The sequence below is a fragment of the Canis lupus genome, chromosome 2, assembly GCF_048164855.1.
Source record: "Canis lupus baileyi chromosome 2, mCanLup2.hap1, whole genome shotgun sequence".
Classification (NCBI taxonomy): domain Eukaryota; kingdom Metazoa; phylum Chordata; class Mammalia; order Carnivora; family Canidae; genus Canis; species Canis lupus.
Window position 1 is genome coordinate 86,417,711 of NC_132839.1, and position 20,786 is coordinate 86,438,496.

The 20,786-nt window shown below is 38.4% G+C and overlaps 1 protein-coding gene across 1 annotated transcript in view; it reads right to left on the minus strand.

Moving 5' to 3' along the window:
- Positions 1 to 20,786, minus strand: part of ANAPC4 (anaphase promoting complex subunit 4) — a 36,222-nt gene that overhangs the window by 10,820 nt on the left and 4,616 nt on the right. Inside the window, exons 3-18 of the mRNA XM_072808805.1 lie at positions 19,884 to 20,016; positions 18,395 to 18,469; positions 18,230 to 18,256; positions 18,094 to 18,138; positions 17,318 to 17,402; positions 16,352 to 16,456; positions 14,606 to 14,689; positions 12,973 to 13,059; positions 12,486 to 12,550; positions 11,700 to 11,742; positions 11,494 to 11,570; positions 9,975 to 10,075; positions 9,843 to 9,894; positions 3,888 to 3,943; positions 1,582 to 1,628; positions 304 to 360 (exon numbers count right to left, since the gene is read on the minus strand). Coding sequence (XP_072664906.1) covers positions 304 to 360; positions 1,582 to 1,628; positions 3,888 to 3,943; positions 9,843 to 9,894; positions 9,975 to 10,075; positions 11,494 to 11,570; positions 11,700 to 11,742; positions 12,486 to 12,550; positions 12,973 to 13,059; positions 14,606 to 14,689; positions 16,352 to 16,456; positions 17,318 to 17,402; positions 18,094 to 18,138; positions 18,230 to 18,256; positions 18,395 to 18,469; positions 19,884 to 20,016 — 1,139 coding nt within the window. The remainder of the gene's footprint in view (positions 1 to 303; positions 361 to 1,581; positions 1,629 to 3,887; positions 3,944 to 9,842; positions 9,895 to 9,974; positions 10,076 to 11,493; positions 11,571 to 11,699; positions 11,743 to 12,485; positions 12,551 to 12,972; positions 13,060 to 14,605; positions 14,690 to 16,351; positions 16,457 to 17,317; positions 17,403 to 18,093; positions 18,139 to 18,229; positions 18,257 to 18,394; positions 18,470 to 19,883; positions 20,017 to 20,786) is intronic.

Consider the following 20,786-nt stretch of genomic DNA (forward strand, 5'->3'; position numbering starts at 1 on the left):
GCTGAAGATGGCGCTAAACCACTGAGCCACTAGGGCTGCCCGAAAAGCTTAATTTTTTAAGGGAGCTGTTAGTAGCAGTTATCCTATTTTTTTTTTAGGGATTGTATAACACACATCCAAACAAAAGCTGAGTTTATAAAGCCTCTAAAGTAACTATTTCCATTAATTAGTTCAATAGTTTAAAAAGCACAACTGCTAAAAATGTCAACTAAGTTGGATTAAATGTGATTACTTCTCACCATTACCCAGGTTTATTTCAATTCTTTTTAAAAAAACAGCATTACAGAAATACCAATTTCCTACCTCATTGAAATGTTCCGTAAGAAATTCAGCAACAAATGTGATATCTTTTTGAGTCATCTATCAAAACCAAAAAGGAACAAAAAGAAAAACAAATCAAGACAAAAGAAAGCTTCTCGATATAACCTACATTATGTAATAATAAATGTGACCTTTTTTACTATCTTCTAAAAGCCATGGTACAAGGAGGCAAAGTTCCTTCAAAGAAATATCAATAGAAATCCAAAAGATTATGCAACTGTGAAAATATGAAATCTCAAGGCTCTGACAAGCATGTAATCGAACATTTTAAACCCATTTTCCAATCAGCTAATCCAACAGCTACAGAATTCCTGATGGTCTAAATTTGGTTTATTATTTTAGGCCTCGTGGTAAGACTGTGTGTGCAGGGTCCTTGCTTTGGAAGAGGAGACTATATGTCCAGAGAAGGAGTCTTGACCTGAGTGAAGACCTACAACTCAACAGTGATGCTTGCCTCGGGGTCGATGTCTGCTTCCTGCAGTGACCCTGCCCCCACCCCACTCCAGTTCTTCAGGCCTCACAAAATTATACAAGGAGGTTACTCCTCTCCCCAACAATTAACACATTTTATTTCCCCAAACAAAAGTAACCGTGATATCAGAGAAACAGCTACCGTGAACCCTGTTTTGCCAGGCCAGTCATCCTAGCATAAAAGACCTGCTCCTTGTAAGAGTCCCAGAATGGCAAGCCCTTATTCATGCAGTCCACTGAGGCTAATTTTAATGCTCTCCATTTTCTCAGGCCCCATATTATCTCACCTATCTGAATCAGAGTGCGGGCAGAGGTGAGGATGAGTGAGCCACAGAATTCAGGTGGGAATTTTGCCCTAGTCTGAAAGGCCTCATTTAAAGCAAATTCCACTGCCAATTGTCACAATCCTTACCGTCGGAGAAACTACTGTTTACCAGATATCAGCATTGGGACTAATATCTAAAGTACCAGATTTCCAAGGAAATAAAAGTGCATTCAAAACTTAAGGAAGTTATAAATATGGAACAGAAGCACCCTACATGATACAGAATACAAAATCTTCTATAAACATGAAAATTATAAAATTAGATAACCATGGTAAAGGTATTTTGCAAGATGAAAAGTAAGTAAAACAAATTTTTTAAAGAAAATATCAAAGGCTCACTAAGATGTATTTTAGCGTCTACAGCCTGATATCTTGGAAACTAGCAATGGTGTAAGAATACCGAGAGGAGCAGCAAAGCTGAGCTCAGCCAGAGCAATATTCAGCACACTGGGAAACATTACTACCTTATTCAGCTCTGGAAGCACGTGGTCTTCCGTCATTCTCAACATTGCTGGAAATATAAATTAAAAAACAATCTTTAAAGGAAAGCTACAGACGTTATTACAGATACATTTCAAAGACTAAATGTGTTTCACTGGCCTAAGTCTTCAAGAGTCAAGGAAATCTTTTCACCAAGGAAAACAGATTTTCCTTCTAAAAACCAAAGCGTGAAGACTTTAAATTTGACTTTTATTCTCAGGTTCAGAATGGCTGGTCTAACAATTCTAAACTAGTATTTTTTATTTTCTCCTTCAACTCAACCCACTGCCACTCCAGACAGTTCGATGTGACTGCCGCCTTGTGTGAAGACTATGTATGCAGGGATTCATTCCTCTCCTAACATATGATGTTTCTTCTCTTAAAATCTGCAAGCAACTCATTCCTCCAAAAGCCTTAGAATACCAAACAAACATGTTTCTTTCTCCTGGGTTTTGGCTACACAAAGATATTTGTACTTAGACTTATGTGTATATACTTACACTTACATACATGTATATTTATAGACTTTCTTTAGTTTCTGCGGCTGATTCATTTTGTCCTTTCAGAGGGCTGTGTTTTTGTATTATGTCCACCAGAGTCAAGGAGAATGCTGCATGTACTTTTGCATAGTGTTTGCATATCTCCCTTAATTGCGTTCGGTCAGGAGTGAGCATGCTGGATGTGATTCTGCACAGATAATTTTAGAAACTGTTCTCAATTAGTTTAAACTTCTAAATTATCTGAAAAACAAGCCAGAATCTAGTCCACTCATTCATTCATTTATCCGCCCAAAAATTACTCACTGAGCATAGCAGGGGTGCTGGGGACACAGCAGTATAAAAGAAGTTCCTGCCTTCATGGAGGCTACCTTTCAAAAAGGAGCAAACCGAGGCAGTACAGTCAACGAATGGCAGAGCCAGGATTATAATTAGACCTCTCGTTCTCCCATCCAGTGTGCTTTCTGCAATGTTCCGCTCTAATGATAAGGACTGAGCAGTAATTCATTTCTCTTCTAATCAGGCTTCTCATTAGAGTTAGGACATGCAATAAGACTATAAACTGCCTCAACTACACCAGTAATTACAAGTAAAACCAAACCTCTTCTGTAAAAGAAAATTATTTCAAAGATCTCATTCAGTTTTAATATTGTAATTTATTCTAATCAGCGTCCCTGATATTAAACAGGCTGGCCTGATAAACACTCTGGCTCCCCATTCTGGCTAGCCTCGGTACGGTTTTGAGAAAAAAATGAAGAATTTCAAATGCCAACATCTGCGGATCCCATTCTTTTTTTTTTTTTTTATCACAAGCAATTACATTAGGCTGACAAATACAAAGTCTGTTTATAAGATATCAGAATTGAAGATTTAGGCATTTGTTTAAAAGCTGTGAGCATATTACAAATAATTTACCTTCTATTTTACTCTTTAGAATTTTAACATGGGATAAATCCTGTTTGTAACTAAATTTTCCTGTGTTGAAAGGGAGCATATGTTGGATCATTTCAAGGATATTAAGGTGGGGTGGTTTACAAAAATAGTACAAATGGGACCTCCATAAAATATGCACACACTGTAGAGTAAGCAATAAAACACTTACTATCAAGTTAATAAATACCAGTTAACTACCTACAATGAATGAAAAGACACTGTGGAGATCCAAAGAAACACTAAATGGTCCGCATTCTAGTTAGCTAGGGCATTAGTGTCTGACAGAAAGGATATTGCAAACCTCGTTCAGTGCTGTCCAACGTGGTAGGCACCAACAGTGTGTGGCTTCTCAGTACTTCAAATGTGTGTAGCATGATTAAAGAACTGAATGTATAATTTACATAATGTCAACTAATTTAAAGAGTCATAGGTGGCTATGGGACACCATAATGGAAGGCATAGATATAGAAACAGAAGATCAAGGAACAGCTCAGAAAATACAGTACTGAAGGGCAGAGGCTCTATCTTATTTTTCCCCCTCTCTTTTGAAAAAACCTAACATCTACCAGTGCCTAGTACGTAGCAGAGATTCAAAAATGTTACTTTCACCCAAGGAGACACTACAAGGTTAAAAAAAAAAAAAAAAAGGTTAACCATCAATGAGTGATAGGGACAGCTGATGCTACAAGTTATCTCCGTGGGGAGCTGGGGCTGGTGATACAGAAGAGGGGTCACTTAGGCCATTCTCTCTTCCTCTTACTTGAAATTTTACCAGAGTAACTGAAATATTCTAAATTGGTACTCCCACAATTTTAAAAGAAGTGTTAAAGTAATAAGAATGCTTCATTCAATTAACTTACCCACATAAAGCCAGCGAAAAAACGCTTTGAAGTTTTTCATACTACTATCTATAACTCTGAAAAGATAAAAATAAAAGAAATCAGAAAAAAAAACACGCTTTGAAGTTTTTCATGCTATCTATAGCTCTGAAAAGATAAAAATAAAAGAAATCAGAAAAAAAATTATGTGCGGTTCATGTATCATCGTTCAACTGTTGTGGGATATAATAATCCTTACCATTCTATTTTATCCTATCTGGAGGACATTTAAACCTTTGATTTTACAAATCAAACACATACCTAAAAATAAAGCTTCAGAAGAGCAAATCCTGGTTCTTTTCAAAAACAAAGCAAGTCAGATTCCAACTAGTTATAACAGCCTTGCCACAAACTGTGTAATAGTCTTTCCAGCATTCAGTAAAGTATGAAATTCTTTTCCAACTTTGCAAATAAAAGAAGTCAGAAAAAACGTTTTCAGCATTATTCTCAGATTAAAAAAATATTCACTGGTCAGTAAGAAGAAAAAACATCAACACCAACAGAAAATCATCATAAATTTGTACTATGCTGCTACCTCTGGTATCAGTGGACATGATTTTTGGAAATCAATTTTTGATGCTTTCAGTAACTGACCTCAAAAACTGAATTTTCTTGGGCTTTACAGAAATGCACAACCCAAATTTAAGTGTTCTAAGTGGAAGTCCTGTTCATTTTGATGAAAAAAAAAAATCTCTAAATATGGACAGGGGTATCACTTTTTAAAAATCTCTTTAAGCTCACATCTACAAGATAATTAAGCAACTAAGAACACCTGTACTTTTCTTTCATAAATCTCAAAGCCCCTTCCTTTTTTTTTTTTTTTCCAAAGGATGTTGCAATTTTTTTTTTTTTAATTCACGAGAGAGAGAGAGAGAGAGAGAGAGAGAGGCAGAAGGAGAAGCAGGCTCCATGCAGGGAGCCCGATGTGGGACTCGATACCGGGTCTCCAGGATCACACCCTGAGCTGAAGGCAGGTGCTAAACCGCTGAGCCACCCAGGGATCCCTCAAAGCCCCTTCCAAGCAAGAAGTTTCATACTATTGGGGAGGTAGGTCTTGTTAACCTGGCTCTTAGAGTAAAACACTTGACAAAAAAAGACTGACGTCTCTTATGTTACCAAGCAATATGATCAAAAATTCTTGGGGCAGCCTGGGTGGCTCAGCAGTTTAGCGTCGCCTTCAGCCCAGGGCCTGATCCTGGAGACCTGGGATCGAGTCCCATGTCGGGCTCCCTGCATGGAGCCTGCTTCTCCCTCTCCCTGTGTCTCTGCCTCTCTCTCTCTGTCTCTCATAAATAAATACATAAAATCTTAAAAAAAAAAAAAAACAAAAAACAAAAATTCTCTTGTGGCAAAAATGAAAAAAGAGAAGGAAAGTTCCTTTCTGTCTTTCCTAATCAATACTTGGACCTCCCCTCCCCTGCCTTGGGCCATCCCTACTCTGCTACAGGCTAACATCAAAATTCTCACTGCCTCAATTTCTGTCTACAACCTGAAATAATGCTATATTCAACTTACCTCAAAGGAGCAAGAATTTAAATAAACTACTTTTGTTCATGTTGGAAAGTGATCACAGAAAGCTTAATATTTTATGCTTACTCTCTACAAACATGGTGAACCAAAAGATAATTCAACATACAGGAAAAGCAGTCATCTCTCCTCTCGTTTTGTCTTCTGAGCGCAACCTCTACCATCTAAAACCCCATTAAAATGATAATGGAGTGGCGGGAGGGGTGTGTTATAAACTCCCTAAAACAAAAAGGACAGTAGGAAAGAAATTTCAGAAATGTCAGGAAGGCTGCACAACAGAGGCGGCCACATGCAGGACACGCAGAAGAGTCAGGAAGGAGCCACCTGCCCTGTAGAATCCCAGGGACACCCAGACTTGGAAATGTCAAGTTCCATAGCAGCCCCGGGATGACGTTGGGCTGGACCCGGCGCAAAGTGAAATACAGAGCAGTCAGTATGTTCTCTCCCCCACAACACGAATGCCTAGGGGTCTACCTTCCAAACAAAAGCAAACGAACGGGGTTCTTTCAGGAAACCGAACAAGCTGGGAAGAGCTGAGGTGGTCGGTGTGGGCACTGGTGGCCCACAGCCAAGCTCTGGCGCTCCAGGACTCAAGCCGGCTTTCTGTGGCCCTGTCTCAGAGATTCCAAGCCAACCTGCAATTGCCTCCTGAATAAAGATCAGTAAAGGAGGGAGCATCAGATATGAGAAGAAAGCCTGCAACAAGAGACCAGGACAAACAGAAAAGTGACCCAGGAAGTAGAGATGATTCAGGCAACGGCAGACTTTTAAAAATATCTAATTAATGTCCTCCGAGATTTGCGAAAACGTCACCTACAAAGCAGGAGCACAGCTTTGAAAAATGATTAAAGAAATTGGAAGACACTCTGGGAAACTGAAAGACAAGGACTGCCATGACAAAGAATCTGACGCGACGGTTCAGGTCACATCACGCCCTCCACCTCAGCTCGACCGCCTATTCCAGAGCTTACAGCCTAGACCCCGGCACTGGCAACTGGAACCCTCTAAATCTCAACGTCCAGCAGGCCACTCACCAACAACCCCAGTCTTCCCAGCGACCGCTCTCCAGCACCCCAGCTCTCGTGTCACCAAGACTGCTGCCCACGGCCTCTGCCACCTCTCCTCTTGCCTCACTCACTCCGCGTCCTCCCTTCCCTCCTGAACCAGCTCCAATTCCAGGTTCATTTTAATCATGCCCTGGCTTGAATTCCCTCGTCCCACGTTTGCTTCACCTTGGTCACCAAGCCCAGCAAATCCAACCGCTCACGGGTCCTGGGCCCTAGCAGCCAGCTGACCCCAGCAGGGGAAGACAGAGTTGTGTCTGACTTCTACACTCACGTAAGCACTAACCAGCACCCGCCCCTCGCTCTCCCACTGCACTACACAACCGGGTCGCGGCCTCTCCTTCATTCGTAAGCCACCTCCCCACTCTTACCTTCCAACTGCTGGCACATTTCCTGTTTCATGAAGACAATGAACAGTTGGAAGTGAACCTCCCCCAGCCCCTGTGTGCTCACAGACTAGTGTCTGTGACTCTTCCTGTAGGCTTCTCCCCCGTAATCATGGATAAACTATCTTTCCAGCCCAATTCCCCAATGCACATGGCCGTCCCCTCCCATACTCTTAACTCCAACACTCCTCTCCTCTCTCTGCCATCATCAGTTGTTCCCCTTCTGGAGAACACCCCTTATATATAAATATGCTCTAATTTCTCCCATTGTAAGGCAAAAAACAAAAAACAAAAACCCAACAACTATTTCCCACGACTGGCCATTTCCCTTTATAACAAAACTCAAGAGACTACATTTGCTGTTTTCTTTGCACCTGCTATCATTCTGTATCCCAACAGCACCCATGACTCTGTGACATGGCTCTGATCAAGGTCACCAATAACCAATCCTAGTAATACTCTGATTATCTGTTCTATTCTTGATCTTAATCTTGACTTAGCATTCTTCCTTACAATGCTGCCTTTATTCTGCCTACAGGAGACCTACTCTCCTGGTCCTTCTGCCTCTCCAATTTCCTTTGCGAGCCCTCTATCAACCCCATTCCTCAATGTTGGAAGGCCCATCACTCAGTCTTCTTATCTGTCCTCTTCTCTAAGCACACTCACTACCTCATCTGGCCTCATGGCTTGAAATAACACCAACATGTTGATGGCTCCCAAACTAACATCTCCAGCCTGGACTCCTCCCTTGAATATTCATCTTATCTCATCAACAATGTCTTGGACGGTTCCATGAGGGTATTTAACAGACATTTCAAATTTAATATGGCTAACACACTGACCAGGTCATCAAAATTAACATCATTAAGGAGGGGCCAGACAGGCATCGTTTGGATAGGACACCTTGAGAAGGACACTCCACCGTTATATAGTATTCTGGCCAGGGATGTATAACCTGAATCTAATCATAAAAATACCAGATAAACCCAAATTGAGAAACATAAAACACACATATATATTTTATATATTCTCTTCCAAGTCTTCTCTATTTCAGTAAATGTCAATCCTACTCTTCCAGGTGCTCAGAACCTAAACTCATAATTATCCATGACTCTTATTTTACCATGCACATAGAATCATTCAGCAAATCCTATTATTTCTACTTTGAAAATATACCCAGATTTTGACCTCTCTAGATTCCAGCCACCATTTCTCTTTTGGCTTCTATCCTTGCCCTCTTATAATCTATTCTCAGAATTAAGTAAATAACAAGAGAATCTTTTAAAAACCTAAGTCATATACTGCTCCATGACCCTGATTGCTTCGTCTCAAATCCAGAGTAAAACCCAAAGTCCTTCCAATTGTCTATAGGCTCTACACAATCTGGCCTATCCTCCAAGACCTCTCTTAACTCATCCTCTATCTCTCACGCTCTGTTATTCAATTCACTTTAGCTATAGTGGCTCCCAACTTAGCATGCTCCAAACTCAGCATCTTCACATTTGTTGTCTCTTTTACCAAATACCAACGACTCACTCCTTTCAATATCATCTTCTCAGTGAAGCCTTCCCTATATAAAATCACATCCCCTAGGTCCCTCTTCCATCCTTGGTTTTTCTCACCACTACTTATACTATCTGACTTGCTATATAGTTTAATGATTCATTTCTGTATTGTCTATCCCACCGCATTAGAATGTAAGATCCATAAAGATTTTATCAGTTTTGTTCACTGCTATATTCTCAGCATCTAGAATTATGTTTAAAATATAGGTTAAGTACTTAATAAATGTCTATGATGAACGACAATGTTGGGTAATAAAATTTCTCATGAAACGGAAAAGACATAGATATGAGAAATATGTGAGGAAAAACAGAAGACAAGGATTAGCTAATGGCTTAATACCTGACCCAAGTTTCTAGAACAAAAATCTAATTTAAAAAAAGAGAGAGAAAAAGAGATTACCAAAATAGTAACACAATAGAATTCAGGTTCTAATGGTATTTTCTTATTCTCAGCACAATGAAAGGACCCACATTTAAAAACACTACTGTGAAATTTCAATATATCGAGGATAAAAAATGAAACTTTAGAGATGAGAAACAAACAGAAAAAAAAAAACTCTAGAGAGGGATGAGAATCAGAAGCACCGGACTTTCCATTAGCCACAAAAAGGCTGGCACACAAAGGAGCAATACTTACAAAATTCTTTGAGCAAACGAATTTTCCCCTTCATCACCCTATACCCACTGGAAACCATCAATTATGTGTAAAGGAGAAAAGATCCAGAGTTTGTTGTTTTGTAGCTATTTTCTGAGTAAGTTACTGGAGGATGTTTTCCAACAAAATGATTAAAGAAAGCAAGCAATAAAGGAGATCCTAAGTCTGGACCTAACTCGTGAAAGCACTGTAGTACCTATGTGACAGCTGCCAGGAGAGCTGGAGCAGCACATCCAGATGGGTGTCAAGGTGGGGGAGGGTAGGTCAGAGGAGATGTCAGGGACTGAGGGTGAGTCCAGGGGGTGATACTGCCCTTGAGACAGGGGAAGAATCTGAGGATGTGACAAAGGCAGACAACGCAAAAAGAAAGAAAACAAAGTCTAGGAAAAACAAACACAGATAAGAATTTCTAAAACTGAGTAAATAAAAGAAATGCGGTATAGTTATTATACAACTTAGAAGTGGGGAAGTCACCTTCAGAAGAACTAAAAACAGACACAGTCAAAGGAATTAAAAGGATTCCCTCTGAGAGGGGATTGGAGTGAGGATGGGGGTAGGGAGAGTAAAACACCACTCTGATTGATGAAACTGCTGGGTTATTGGCTTGTTTTAATCATGTGAAGGCAATAATTTTGATAAAAATTTAAAGACCCATTTTAAGAAAATCACAGTCTGCTAGGTTCTTGCTTATGAGAATAAAATATTTTCAATCCAGTGATTCTAGGTATCCCAATACTTACTGAAGCAGCTCATTTGCCTTGAGTATGAAAGAACCCACAGCAGTAATAGCATCTAAAGAGAAGTAAATAAATATCATTTGTCAAGTAACTCAAGTGTGTTTAATGTATTCTATTGAAAAAATAAATTACTACCTTCAATTCCTGCAGCATCTAGTCCAAGAGGTTCGTATTTTTGCTTCCATGAAGCCATTCCTTTCAGTTCACTCAAGTGGTATAATAAAGACTCGGAGCCACTATCAAAACAGAACAGAAAAAAATTCTCATCATTACTATCCTCAAGGTGGCAGGCAGCTACTACCTGACCTAAACATTTCCAAATTTTCAGAAATAAAAACTGAAAGTAACTTTAATTTTTTTCTATGGGAAGTGATCATTTTTCGAAATTTTCTCTAAAAACTGTAACAGAATCGTTACGACTGACTGACTCAGATGAATACATGAGCATGAAATTAAATTTTACAAGATCACATTGTGTTTTACAGTTAGCCCTGGCACTCTAAATAAAGATAGTCAGATGGTCATCTTATTCACCCGAGCTGTGTATATAACATCCAACAAACATTAAGTTTTGACTTTAAACCAGGCACTAGATACTGGGGACAAAATGAAAGGATCCTCATGGCATGGACAGTCTCACGTGGGGAGGACACTCATAACCACAGTCAGATAGTATATCATTCCAACAATCATAAATGACTCAAAGGAAATGCTCACAATTGTGAGTGTAATGGAATAATACCTGACCAAATCTGGGGAATTAGGGAAGGCCTCTCAGAACAGGTGATATCCGAGCTAAGGGGTTCGAGTAAGAGCAGGGTGGAGTGATCCACAAGGCAAGATGGATGCACAAAAGCCCTAGGTAGGATGAAAATAGGTCAAGTCCGATAAAGCCACGAGTGTGCATGAAGCAGAGAGGAAGGTGTGTTAAAGGCCATGCAAGAGTCTTGGTCCTGTGAGCAGTAAGAATAACCTGATGAGACCTGCTGTGGGGAATACATTCGAGGGGCACAAATGTATTTGTGGACTGGAAACCAGGCTGAAGGGCACTGTAGTGATCCGAGGCTGAGGTGATGTAGTGAGGGCTAGGGAATTCAGCATAAAGGGATTTATCAAAATTTAAGTCAAACATTGAGCAGCCACAAGCACACTGCTTGTGGTGAGGGAGCTGTGGATAGACATAGGAGGAGACCTGAAGATCGGAGAGAGTCTGGCTGTGACTGATGCTCAGTAACTTCAGGCAGGTTTGAATTTGTTTCTTCTTGTGTAAAAGGAGGATAATCACAATCAACACCTTGCCAAAGTGCTAAATGCAAAAACACGTAACATGCCTTGTAAACTGTACAATGATAAAATACTGAATTTTTGTGCTCAAAAAGGGGTATATGCCTTTTCAAAATACACCTCCTGCTTGTCTGAGAAAAGAAATCCCAGACAGAGAGCTCAGCCCGGTGAAAAGATGTTTGAAAATTATTTCATAAAGCAGAATTACCGTTATTGATTCTTTAAACCTTGGGCACCCCAAGATTCCCCTCAAGTACCAATGCAACAATTTTAGCTAGAAAAAGCTCAAAAAGAGAATGCCAGCTGATGAAGAACACCAACAGCAAGTACATGTAGACATAATACCAAAAATTCGACATCACCTTCATACCTCTGTAAGTGGCTTATAACCAATTTCTGGATACTGGAATATGATGATTCTATCGACTGGCCAAGCTTCTTTAAGCCCTAAGTGAGAGGAAAAAATACATTTAGCATATAAGTAAGATATTGTGTGCTGCTCTAAAAAAAAAAAAAAAAAAAAAAAATCAAGAAAGTGCACATAGCCATTTAAATAGAAAGGTATTTTAACTGTACCTTTACTGTTAACTGATTCATTAAGAGGGTCTGAAGTTCAGCACTACAATGAAAAAGAAAGTATTTTTAGTTTTCTCTATCCAAAATGTGAATGCATCACTTAAAACTTGCAAATTTCAAAATAAAAACATTTTTAAACCAAATAAACAGAAAGAAACAGTCTAACAAAAATTAAGACTTTGTTGTACTCACAAAGGAAGAGAGAGAAAACAGGAAACAATAAAGTCCGGAAACAGACTGAAATATATTCAAGATGTACTGGATGCTAAAAGGGCATTTCAAATCCATAAGGAGAAAGTGTACTACTCAATAAATTATGCTGGGCAATTATCTAAACCTTCAGGGAAAAACAGGTTAGTCTTCCATAGCATACAACCAAATAAATCAAATCTGGAACATGTAAATGGAATAAAACATGAACCATAAAAAAAAAAAAACTCTAGAAGAAAATACAGAACAATCTCTGAATACTCTTAAGATAGGAAAGGTCTTTTTAAGAATAACACTAAGATTTAAGAATCTACTAAGGCAGATACCATAAAGGAAAAGATTGATGGGGTCATAAAATATTAGAATTTTTTTTACACATTTAGAAATACATACATATATTACAGACACAGAAAATGATTACATTTACAAAAATGCATAGAAAAGTCTAGAAAAATACCTATTTTTTATTTTTGTGCACTAGAATTTTTTTTTAAATGAATACGAATTACTTTCAAAATAAAAAACTACTGTACAAAAAGAAGAAAAAGCAAGAGCACCTAATAGGAGTTTTACTACCTTGCTTTCCCCCACAACAGCAAGTGCATGAATTCATCTTGTACTGAAGTGGTTGTGCTCTTCTCCTAGATAAAATGGATAAAACCATGACATGTATTTTAAAAATCATAACCATATGTATAATTCAAAATTAAAACTAGAGGAGCATGACTCCCTTTCCCCTAACCCTCCTTCAAATCCTTATTCAAATTGATTCTGTGCATGTCAGTTAATGGAAAATAGCCAGTGGGCTCTTCCAACACCTGTTCTTCCTCTCCAAGCCCCACCGGCTCACCCCACAATCCTGGCCTGGCCTGGGCTGTCCCAACATGAGGGCCCTTCCTCCCTGGGGAAATGGTGTGAGCTTAGACTGAGCCATTTGAAAGAAATCTTGACCTTTGCCTTTTACAAACCCGACCAGTACCCCATCCCTCAGGCAGCTCATCAAGTCAATGAGGATACCGCGTCTCCTCTTACTCCTTCCAGGGGAAAATGTCACAAACTTTACCTGCACAAACTTGGTGAGACGAGAATCCATCTGCATCAGTATTTCTTCCCATGCTTCACACATACACGTGAGTGACAAATTTATATACTATTAACAAGAAGGAAAAAATATTAAAATACTAAAAATAAAAACTACGTAAATTAATGTGCTAAGTAATACATACTTCTTGCCAACTATCTCAAAGAAATCCAGAATTTATTTCCAATCATTTTTAACTCAGCCTGCGAAAGAGACCACAGCTAATGCTTGATAACCACTTAACTATCAAACGTTCCAAAATTCAGCTTTTATCTGGTAAAACAGACATCCTCCAGCTTTATATATATATATTTTTTTTTTCATGTACATTGTCAAAATGCTGGTTTAGTCAGCTATTCCATTTTCAAACAGAATCCTTAAAAAGACACCGATCTCCAGAAATCTTTGACATCAAGTAAAGTCTGGGATTGTGGCAGACTGAAAAAGAAAGGCCACAGTCCTTTGTAGCTCCTCTATCCAGACACAGAGTCCATCCTCTCCAGTCCCTCAATCTGGGCTGGCCTTGTGTCTTACTGTGACCAACACACAGCAGAAGTGACACGGAGTCCAAGGCCTCAAAAGGCTTTGCACATTCCCACCTGCACTCTTGACACCCCTGCTGCGGCCACCACTTCACGAACGAGCCTGGACTAGCCTGCTAGGAGATGGCAAACATGGAGCCACCATGGTTAAGGGACACTCAAACCAGCCCGCTGGCCACTGATGCATGACCAGGCCCAGCTGAGATGGGCTGAACCTGGCCTGGATCAGCAGAACCTTCTAGCTGAGCCCAGCCCAAACTGTGGAGTAAGACACTGACCTGCAGAATCATGGGCTAATTTGGATTGGATTTATTATGCCTAAGAGTGAACGGATATGAGGCCTGTTTTTTTTTTTTTTTTTAAATCTTTTTTTTTTTTTTAATTTTTTTTTATTTATTTATGATAGTCACAGAGAGAGAGAGAGAGAGAGAGAGAGAGAGAGGGGCAGAGACACAGGCAGAGAAGCAGGCTCCATGCACCGGGAGCCCAATGTGGGATTCGATCCCGGGTCTCCAGGATCGTGCCCTGGGCCAAAGGCAGGCGCCAAACCGCTGCGCCACCCAGGGATCCCCGAGGCCTGTTTTTAATAACACTTTATCTGCAATAAGACTTTTAAAATTCCAAAATGTAAGTTTACTTAGGGGAATATTTTAAAAAGATTCAAACTACTTTTTTCTTTTCTTCCAGAGAAACAGATGGGTGGGAAGAGATTTTCAATTAAGTTCCTTTTTCTCTGGGGCGCCTGGGTTGCTCAGTGGTTAAGCATCTGCCTTTATGGTCATGATTTCAGGGGCCTGGGATCGAGTCCCACATTGGGCTCCCCTCAGGGAACCTGCTTCTCCCTTTGCGTAGGTCTCTGTCTCTCTCTCTCTCTCTCTCTCTGTGTGTCTCTCATGAATAAATAAAATCTTAAAAAAAAAAATTTCCCTTTTCTGATTAATGGACATCATAAGATTACCAGAAGAGACACGTTATACCAGATAGCTTCACAGACAAAATTTGCAAGTGTTTTATTTATAGACTGTTAGAAACTTAAGAGTATATATTCACATAAAACAAGCTATAAATAATACCTGTAAAAGTGCTGAAATGTGAGTAAACTTTCTAGCCATCCGAGTTACTTCAGGTAAGAAAGAGTACAATAGATTGGTTTCAAGCTGTGAGATCAAAATAGAGTTATAATCAGACACACTTCTTTTAAGGATAAATCAGTCCCTCTGAGCTAAAAACAAAAAACAAAAAACTGCTCCCTTTGAGATTAATACTTTGGAGATTACAGAATAGAATCTTAGAATACAGAATAGAATCTTAGAAATCTTCTAATCTGTCATGTTTACCTGTGCACAGATCCCCCCCCGCCCCGGTTAGCAATCCTATCTCCCTAGCTAAATAAATATAATAATCTACTTTGTAACACTATTATGAGAAATTTAAAAATGATTGCAAAAATATACTTAAAAACTTTTTAAAGAACTATAGGCTACTGATAAACACAAGTTAATATCTATTACAATGCCATAGAATTATATCTCAGTAAAGTGGTTATTTAAAAAAATATACATTACAAACTTCAAAGAAATAGTGAATCACTTTATTATAGCACCAAATGCAATCCTAGATATTGTGTTTTCACAGAACTTTAAGATGAAGAGCAACTATTATGGGGAATCAGGAAGTCAAGAGTACCTGATGCTCTGAATATAACAATGAATATTGAAAGCATCATACACAGTGCATCTTGCATCTTTTTGGTCTACTTGTTTGAGAATTCATGCATCTTTAGGCTATGTGGTTATTTGGCATCAAAATTAGGGAAGGGGTGACTAGCTGACTCAGTCGGTGGAGTGTGTGACTCTTAATCTTAGGATTGTGAGTTTGAGCCCTGTGTTGGGTGTAGAGATTACTTAAAAATAAAATCTTAAAAAAAGAAAGAAAGAAATCTAAGGAATATTTTCTTAAAGGCAAGGCTATAATCTAAATACTCTACAGGAGATCACATGGTCTCCACAATCTACAATACAAACAGCATACAGTACAAAAGATTTTTCCCAAAATTAAGTGATCATCTTACACAAGAGGCAATGTGTTGGTTAAGAGAACTGACTCTGGAGCCATACTGCCCAGTATCACTTACCAAATGAGTGATACCGAGCAAGTTGTGCAGTATCTACTTATCTATAAAATGGGGATAATAATAGGACCTATTAGGTTGCTGTGAAGATTCAAATGAATTATTACTGAATCATTCAGTACTTGGTACATATTAAATAATTAAGAAATCTTAGCTTTTATTATTATTTGGATCAGACTCCTAAGAATATATCTGGTATAGGGATGCCTGGGTGGCTCGGTCAGTTAAGCATCCAACTTGGTTTCAGCTCAGGTCACAATCTCATGGGTGGTGAGATCCAGCCCTGTGATGGGCTCTGTTGTCAGCACAGAGTCTGCTTGTGACACTCTCCCTCTCCCTTTGCTCCTCCTCCTGCTCACACTCTCTCTCAAATAAACCTTAAAAGCACACACACACACACACACACACACACACACATTTGGTAAAAGGTAAACTGTACAGCAACCAATTAACATGGTCATTAATAAACTATTAAAATACTGTTTTTATAAAAATACACTGGGCCCTGGGAATAATAAAGTGTTCACTAGAGTAAGATTCTATATTTGAGATTTAGAAGCTCCAAGTTAGTTCTTCTTCTTTTTTTGCTTTAGTGACCATTAGAACCCAAAGATAAGGATAATAAAAACCTATAAAACCTTAAAAAAAATATATTTACTCTCTGCTACTACAAGATTTCCACACTCACCTGAAAGTATGAGACCTCTGAAGCACCACCAGCGGAAACTTCTGTGACCACTGATAATGATTTCAAATCACTGGATAAACATAATGCAAGACAAGTACCAACAATCTGTAAAAGAGTCAAATTCCCCAGTCTACTTAATATTATTGCTAGACTGCAGCTGCTTACCATACAGAAACAAAAATTCACAGAATCCTACAAAGCAGAAACACTCATGCCTGACGCCTTCCATGTGTATGTAGGAGATGCAAGGTGTGTATCCACCCAGTCCACATGGAGAAAGACAGACACAGACATAAACACACACACACAGACCCCTCCATCAAGGGTCCCAAATCAGATGCTGGAGAGCCTACAGTATATTTCGTCCCCCTCAGGAATGGCAAGAGTAGGATGGAAAAGATGAGGAGAAGACCAAGACTTAGGAACAGTGACAGACCTGGTACTAAGTATAAGATCGCTTCTCATGATGTTCATCACATTCCCATCAAAACTGTAGCTCTCACCCTGACTACAGGCTAGAAAAACATTACATCATAATCAAGTGTATTGTATCAATCTTTTTGTTAAGAAAAACTTGGCTCAGCAGTTGAGCATCTGCCTTCGGCCCTTCGGCCCAAGGCGTGATCCTGGGGTCCCGGGATCGAGTCCCACATCAGGCTCCCTGCATGGGGCCTGTTTCTCCCTCTGCCTGTGTCTTTGCCTTTCTCTGTGTGTCTTTCATGAATAAATAAAATCTTAACAACAACAACAAAAAAGAATAGAAAAACTTGACTAATTCCACTAATAGCACAGATACCGTATGACGGCTATTTTATCTTCATAAGAAAATTAGCCTCTTAACATTTATAAATGAATAATTCTAATAACTGAAACAAGAAAAAAAAACCCAATGTTGTATTCTTTTTTCATAAATCAGGTAGTACATTCTAAGAGAAATGATATGGAAAATTTTAAAGGAAAACTTACCCCTGTGACTCGAGCAATTTTGAACATTCCATATGCATAAAGCTCGATAAATCCAGAACTTCCTCCAAGGACAAGAATATTAAGCCTAATTAAAAGTAATGTAACAAGCTGAGGACAACAGAGAAGATTGAGTTCTTAAACCAAGATATAAACTGTTCTTGCTCTCAGATAATCTGCATGCTAAGGCTCCCCTGTGGGGAAATTGAAACACCACACAAATTCACCAGTTCTCAATATCCAATCATAGAGGGCTTATTCTTTTTCTCAAAGGGACATAAATTTGCTCTAGCTTAAAAAACATCAGTTTATAGTAAAACAAGGCCACAGTATTTTAATGAGTGTATTTTTTTTTTAACAACGACTGTATTTATACACTCTCGATAACACGATCCTTTTCCCAGTTAATACAAAGTGCCGTCAGTTGTATCATGGCTCTGATACTAAATGTTCTACAAGGGCTTAAAAAAACTTAGAATATTTAAATTTAAATTTTAGAAACTCTAATAACTTCTATCCTCTTTTACTTTTTATTAAAATAAACAAAGGTGCAGTATAGTATTATTGAACTTGACACAAAGACCATACGATAAAAGCAAGTATGTAACAGAGGCTAATGTCTGTATATTATTCTGAGGTGTTTGTAAGCAGAAAAATAAAAGGATGCACATAAAGTAACTGCCCTTGAAACTCCAAACTGCCCTTGAAACTCTGTCACAAGTATCAAACATCACCTTAAAGAAGTTAGACTTGTTATTTAAGATATTTGCAAGATTTACCTGACGTCTCCCAAAAGCTTAATAATTTCATCAGAATTTTCTTCACTAAAATATAAAAAGAATTGTGTTACCTTTCAACTACATCTTTCAATTAATAAAAGATTATTTTACTTGAAAACAGAAAAGGTATACTTGCCTAAAAATTTTTGAGGTGTTGCTGTAACTGGAGAAAAACAGAGACTAGTGTAAAAAGCAATAGAAATATATTTTTTAAAACACATGAGAAAATTATCAGTGTTCAAGGTAAAGGAAAGAGAAATCTACAAGACAGATTCTAATGAAATTAAACTCTGATACTTACTTTTTTGGCAGTGTGGGTAATTTAGGTAAGAGAAGATTTGATTCATCCTCAGCATTATAAAAAGATGTTAGAACACTGAGAAGAAAAGCAAAGAAGAGCCATTACAAAAGTACCAAAGATTTTACTTGTTTTCCCATTAAAAAATACTTTTATAAAAAATTGCCCAGTTTTAGACATTATATATATTACCAAGTAAACAAATATCACACGTATTTTAAAATGGTAAAGCTCTTCTAAGCATTGATACATTCACATGACTATTTGCAACTGTTGTATCTATGAATTTCAAACACTGAGCTAGATCCTTATTATTCAATTTTTTATCAACCCCCTTAGTTAATTTGAAATTAACTTAAAACTTAATTAGAAAAGAAAAATTACTGTTAAGAAAATTATCACATTTCCACATTTATTTTCAGTATTAGCTAAAGCCACTCATCCTTTAGGCCATCTTGAGTGCAAACCTGGTATATGACTTGAATGCAGAGTAAGGGAAACTTATTTTCATGAAACCAGGAAGGTGTCAGGACCACAGACACAGAAAGAACTCATTCAGCATCAAAACAGAGTACTCAGGGGCACCTGAGTTAAGTGGCTGCCTTTGGCTTAGGTCATGATCTCAGGGTCCTGCGCCTAAGCCCTGCATCAGGCTCCCTGCTGAGCAGGGAGCCTGTTTCTCCCTCTTCCTGTGCCCCTCCCTCTGTGCTCTAGCTTTAATAAATAAAATCTTTAAACAAACCAAAAACAATAACAACAAAAACCCAGAGTACTCAACACTTTTTGTACTGAGGATGTTTACTAATAAGATGCCAAAAACCCCCAAAACTCCAAAGGAAATAGACGGCAAAAAAAAAAAAAGAATCTCAACTTGCTAATAAGTAACTTTAGTTTCTATTACTTAAAAGTACAAATCACTATCATATGATCTCACTCATACATGGAATTTAAGACAGATGAACACATGGGAAGGGGGAAAGAAAAAAAGGAGAGAGGGAAACAAGCCATCAGAGAGGAGATATGGACAGAGAACAGAAGGCTGCTGGAGGGAGGTGGACAGGTGGACGGGGGGGTGGGCTAGATGGGTGACGGGCATGAAGAAGGTCACTTGTGATGAACACTGGGTGTTATATTTAAGTGATGATCAGTGAATTCTACTCCAGAAACCAATATTGCACTAACTCCCTAAAGTTTAAGTAAATAAATAAATAAATAAGAAACTAAGTACAAATCAGTGACATTAACCACTAAGAAACATCTTAGCCCTTCAGGCATCATTGCTCCAATAAAGAAAACAGATTTTTTTTTCAGAAGGAAAAAAAAAAATCTAACAAAGCATTACAAAATTTCATCTCAATAATCTGAAAACCCGAAGTTAAATGCAACATGCCCATGCTCAACACTCAGATACTCCCCAGCGTCCATTGTAAAACACGGAAACTGCATGACTATCCCACTGTGGCTACTGGGAGCTCTCTTTCCACTCCTCTACCTGCTTTCTGCAGTCACTTCCATCCAATGCATACAGGAAACTGGGGCCTCCACAGAGAAGGAGTGCAGGCTTTCAGGTTTTTCTACATCACACAGAACAATTTTCTTGGTGTCAGCAAGAGCAAAGGCCAAAACTGAAACAAGAAGAAACAATCAGGACTAATTCATTTGAGAAAAGGAGATGGTTATTTCATTTCTTGCCCAGTTTTACTATTTTAAATGCATCATAATCATAGAAATTATTTAACCTAAAAATCCTTCCTTTAAATATTATTTTTAAAAATGGGAAGATATATTTACATGTAGTTATGCCGTTATCTAAGCTTATTTCCAAAGGCTCATAATCTCATGAGCGACCTGCTACTTTCTCATGTATTGCACTTCACATTTGACACATCAGAGCCTCTGGACTAGAGCCCTGCTTCCAAGCAGAAGATACAGAACAGGTCTCAACAGACAAACAGTAATATCCTATCACCAAGATATGCTGGTCTAGCAAACATGTCTACAAGGTAAGAAGCAATTCTATCTACTTGGTTCTTAGAAGGTTCAGTATTCCCTTTTGTTCCTAACCCTTAATGGGAAACGAGGCCATCAAATGCTGATCAGTCTTCTTCCTTTCACTGTGGCCGAATTATCTAGTAGTTTCTCCAGATACATACATTATTAATATCTTCCTAATACATCAAATTTAAGAATTTCTAAGTAGAGAGCTATGCATTTCACTGTGTATCAAGACACACAATTTTGTGAGATGTGAGGCAACTCACATCTCCTCTTCTTCAAAACAATTTAAAGCAGTCTTGAATACTCATTACCTAAAAAACCTTATTTCACTGTCCAAAAACACAAGGCATTTTTTTTTAAGATTTTATTTATTCATTCATGAAAGACACAGAAAGAG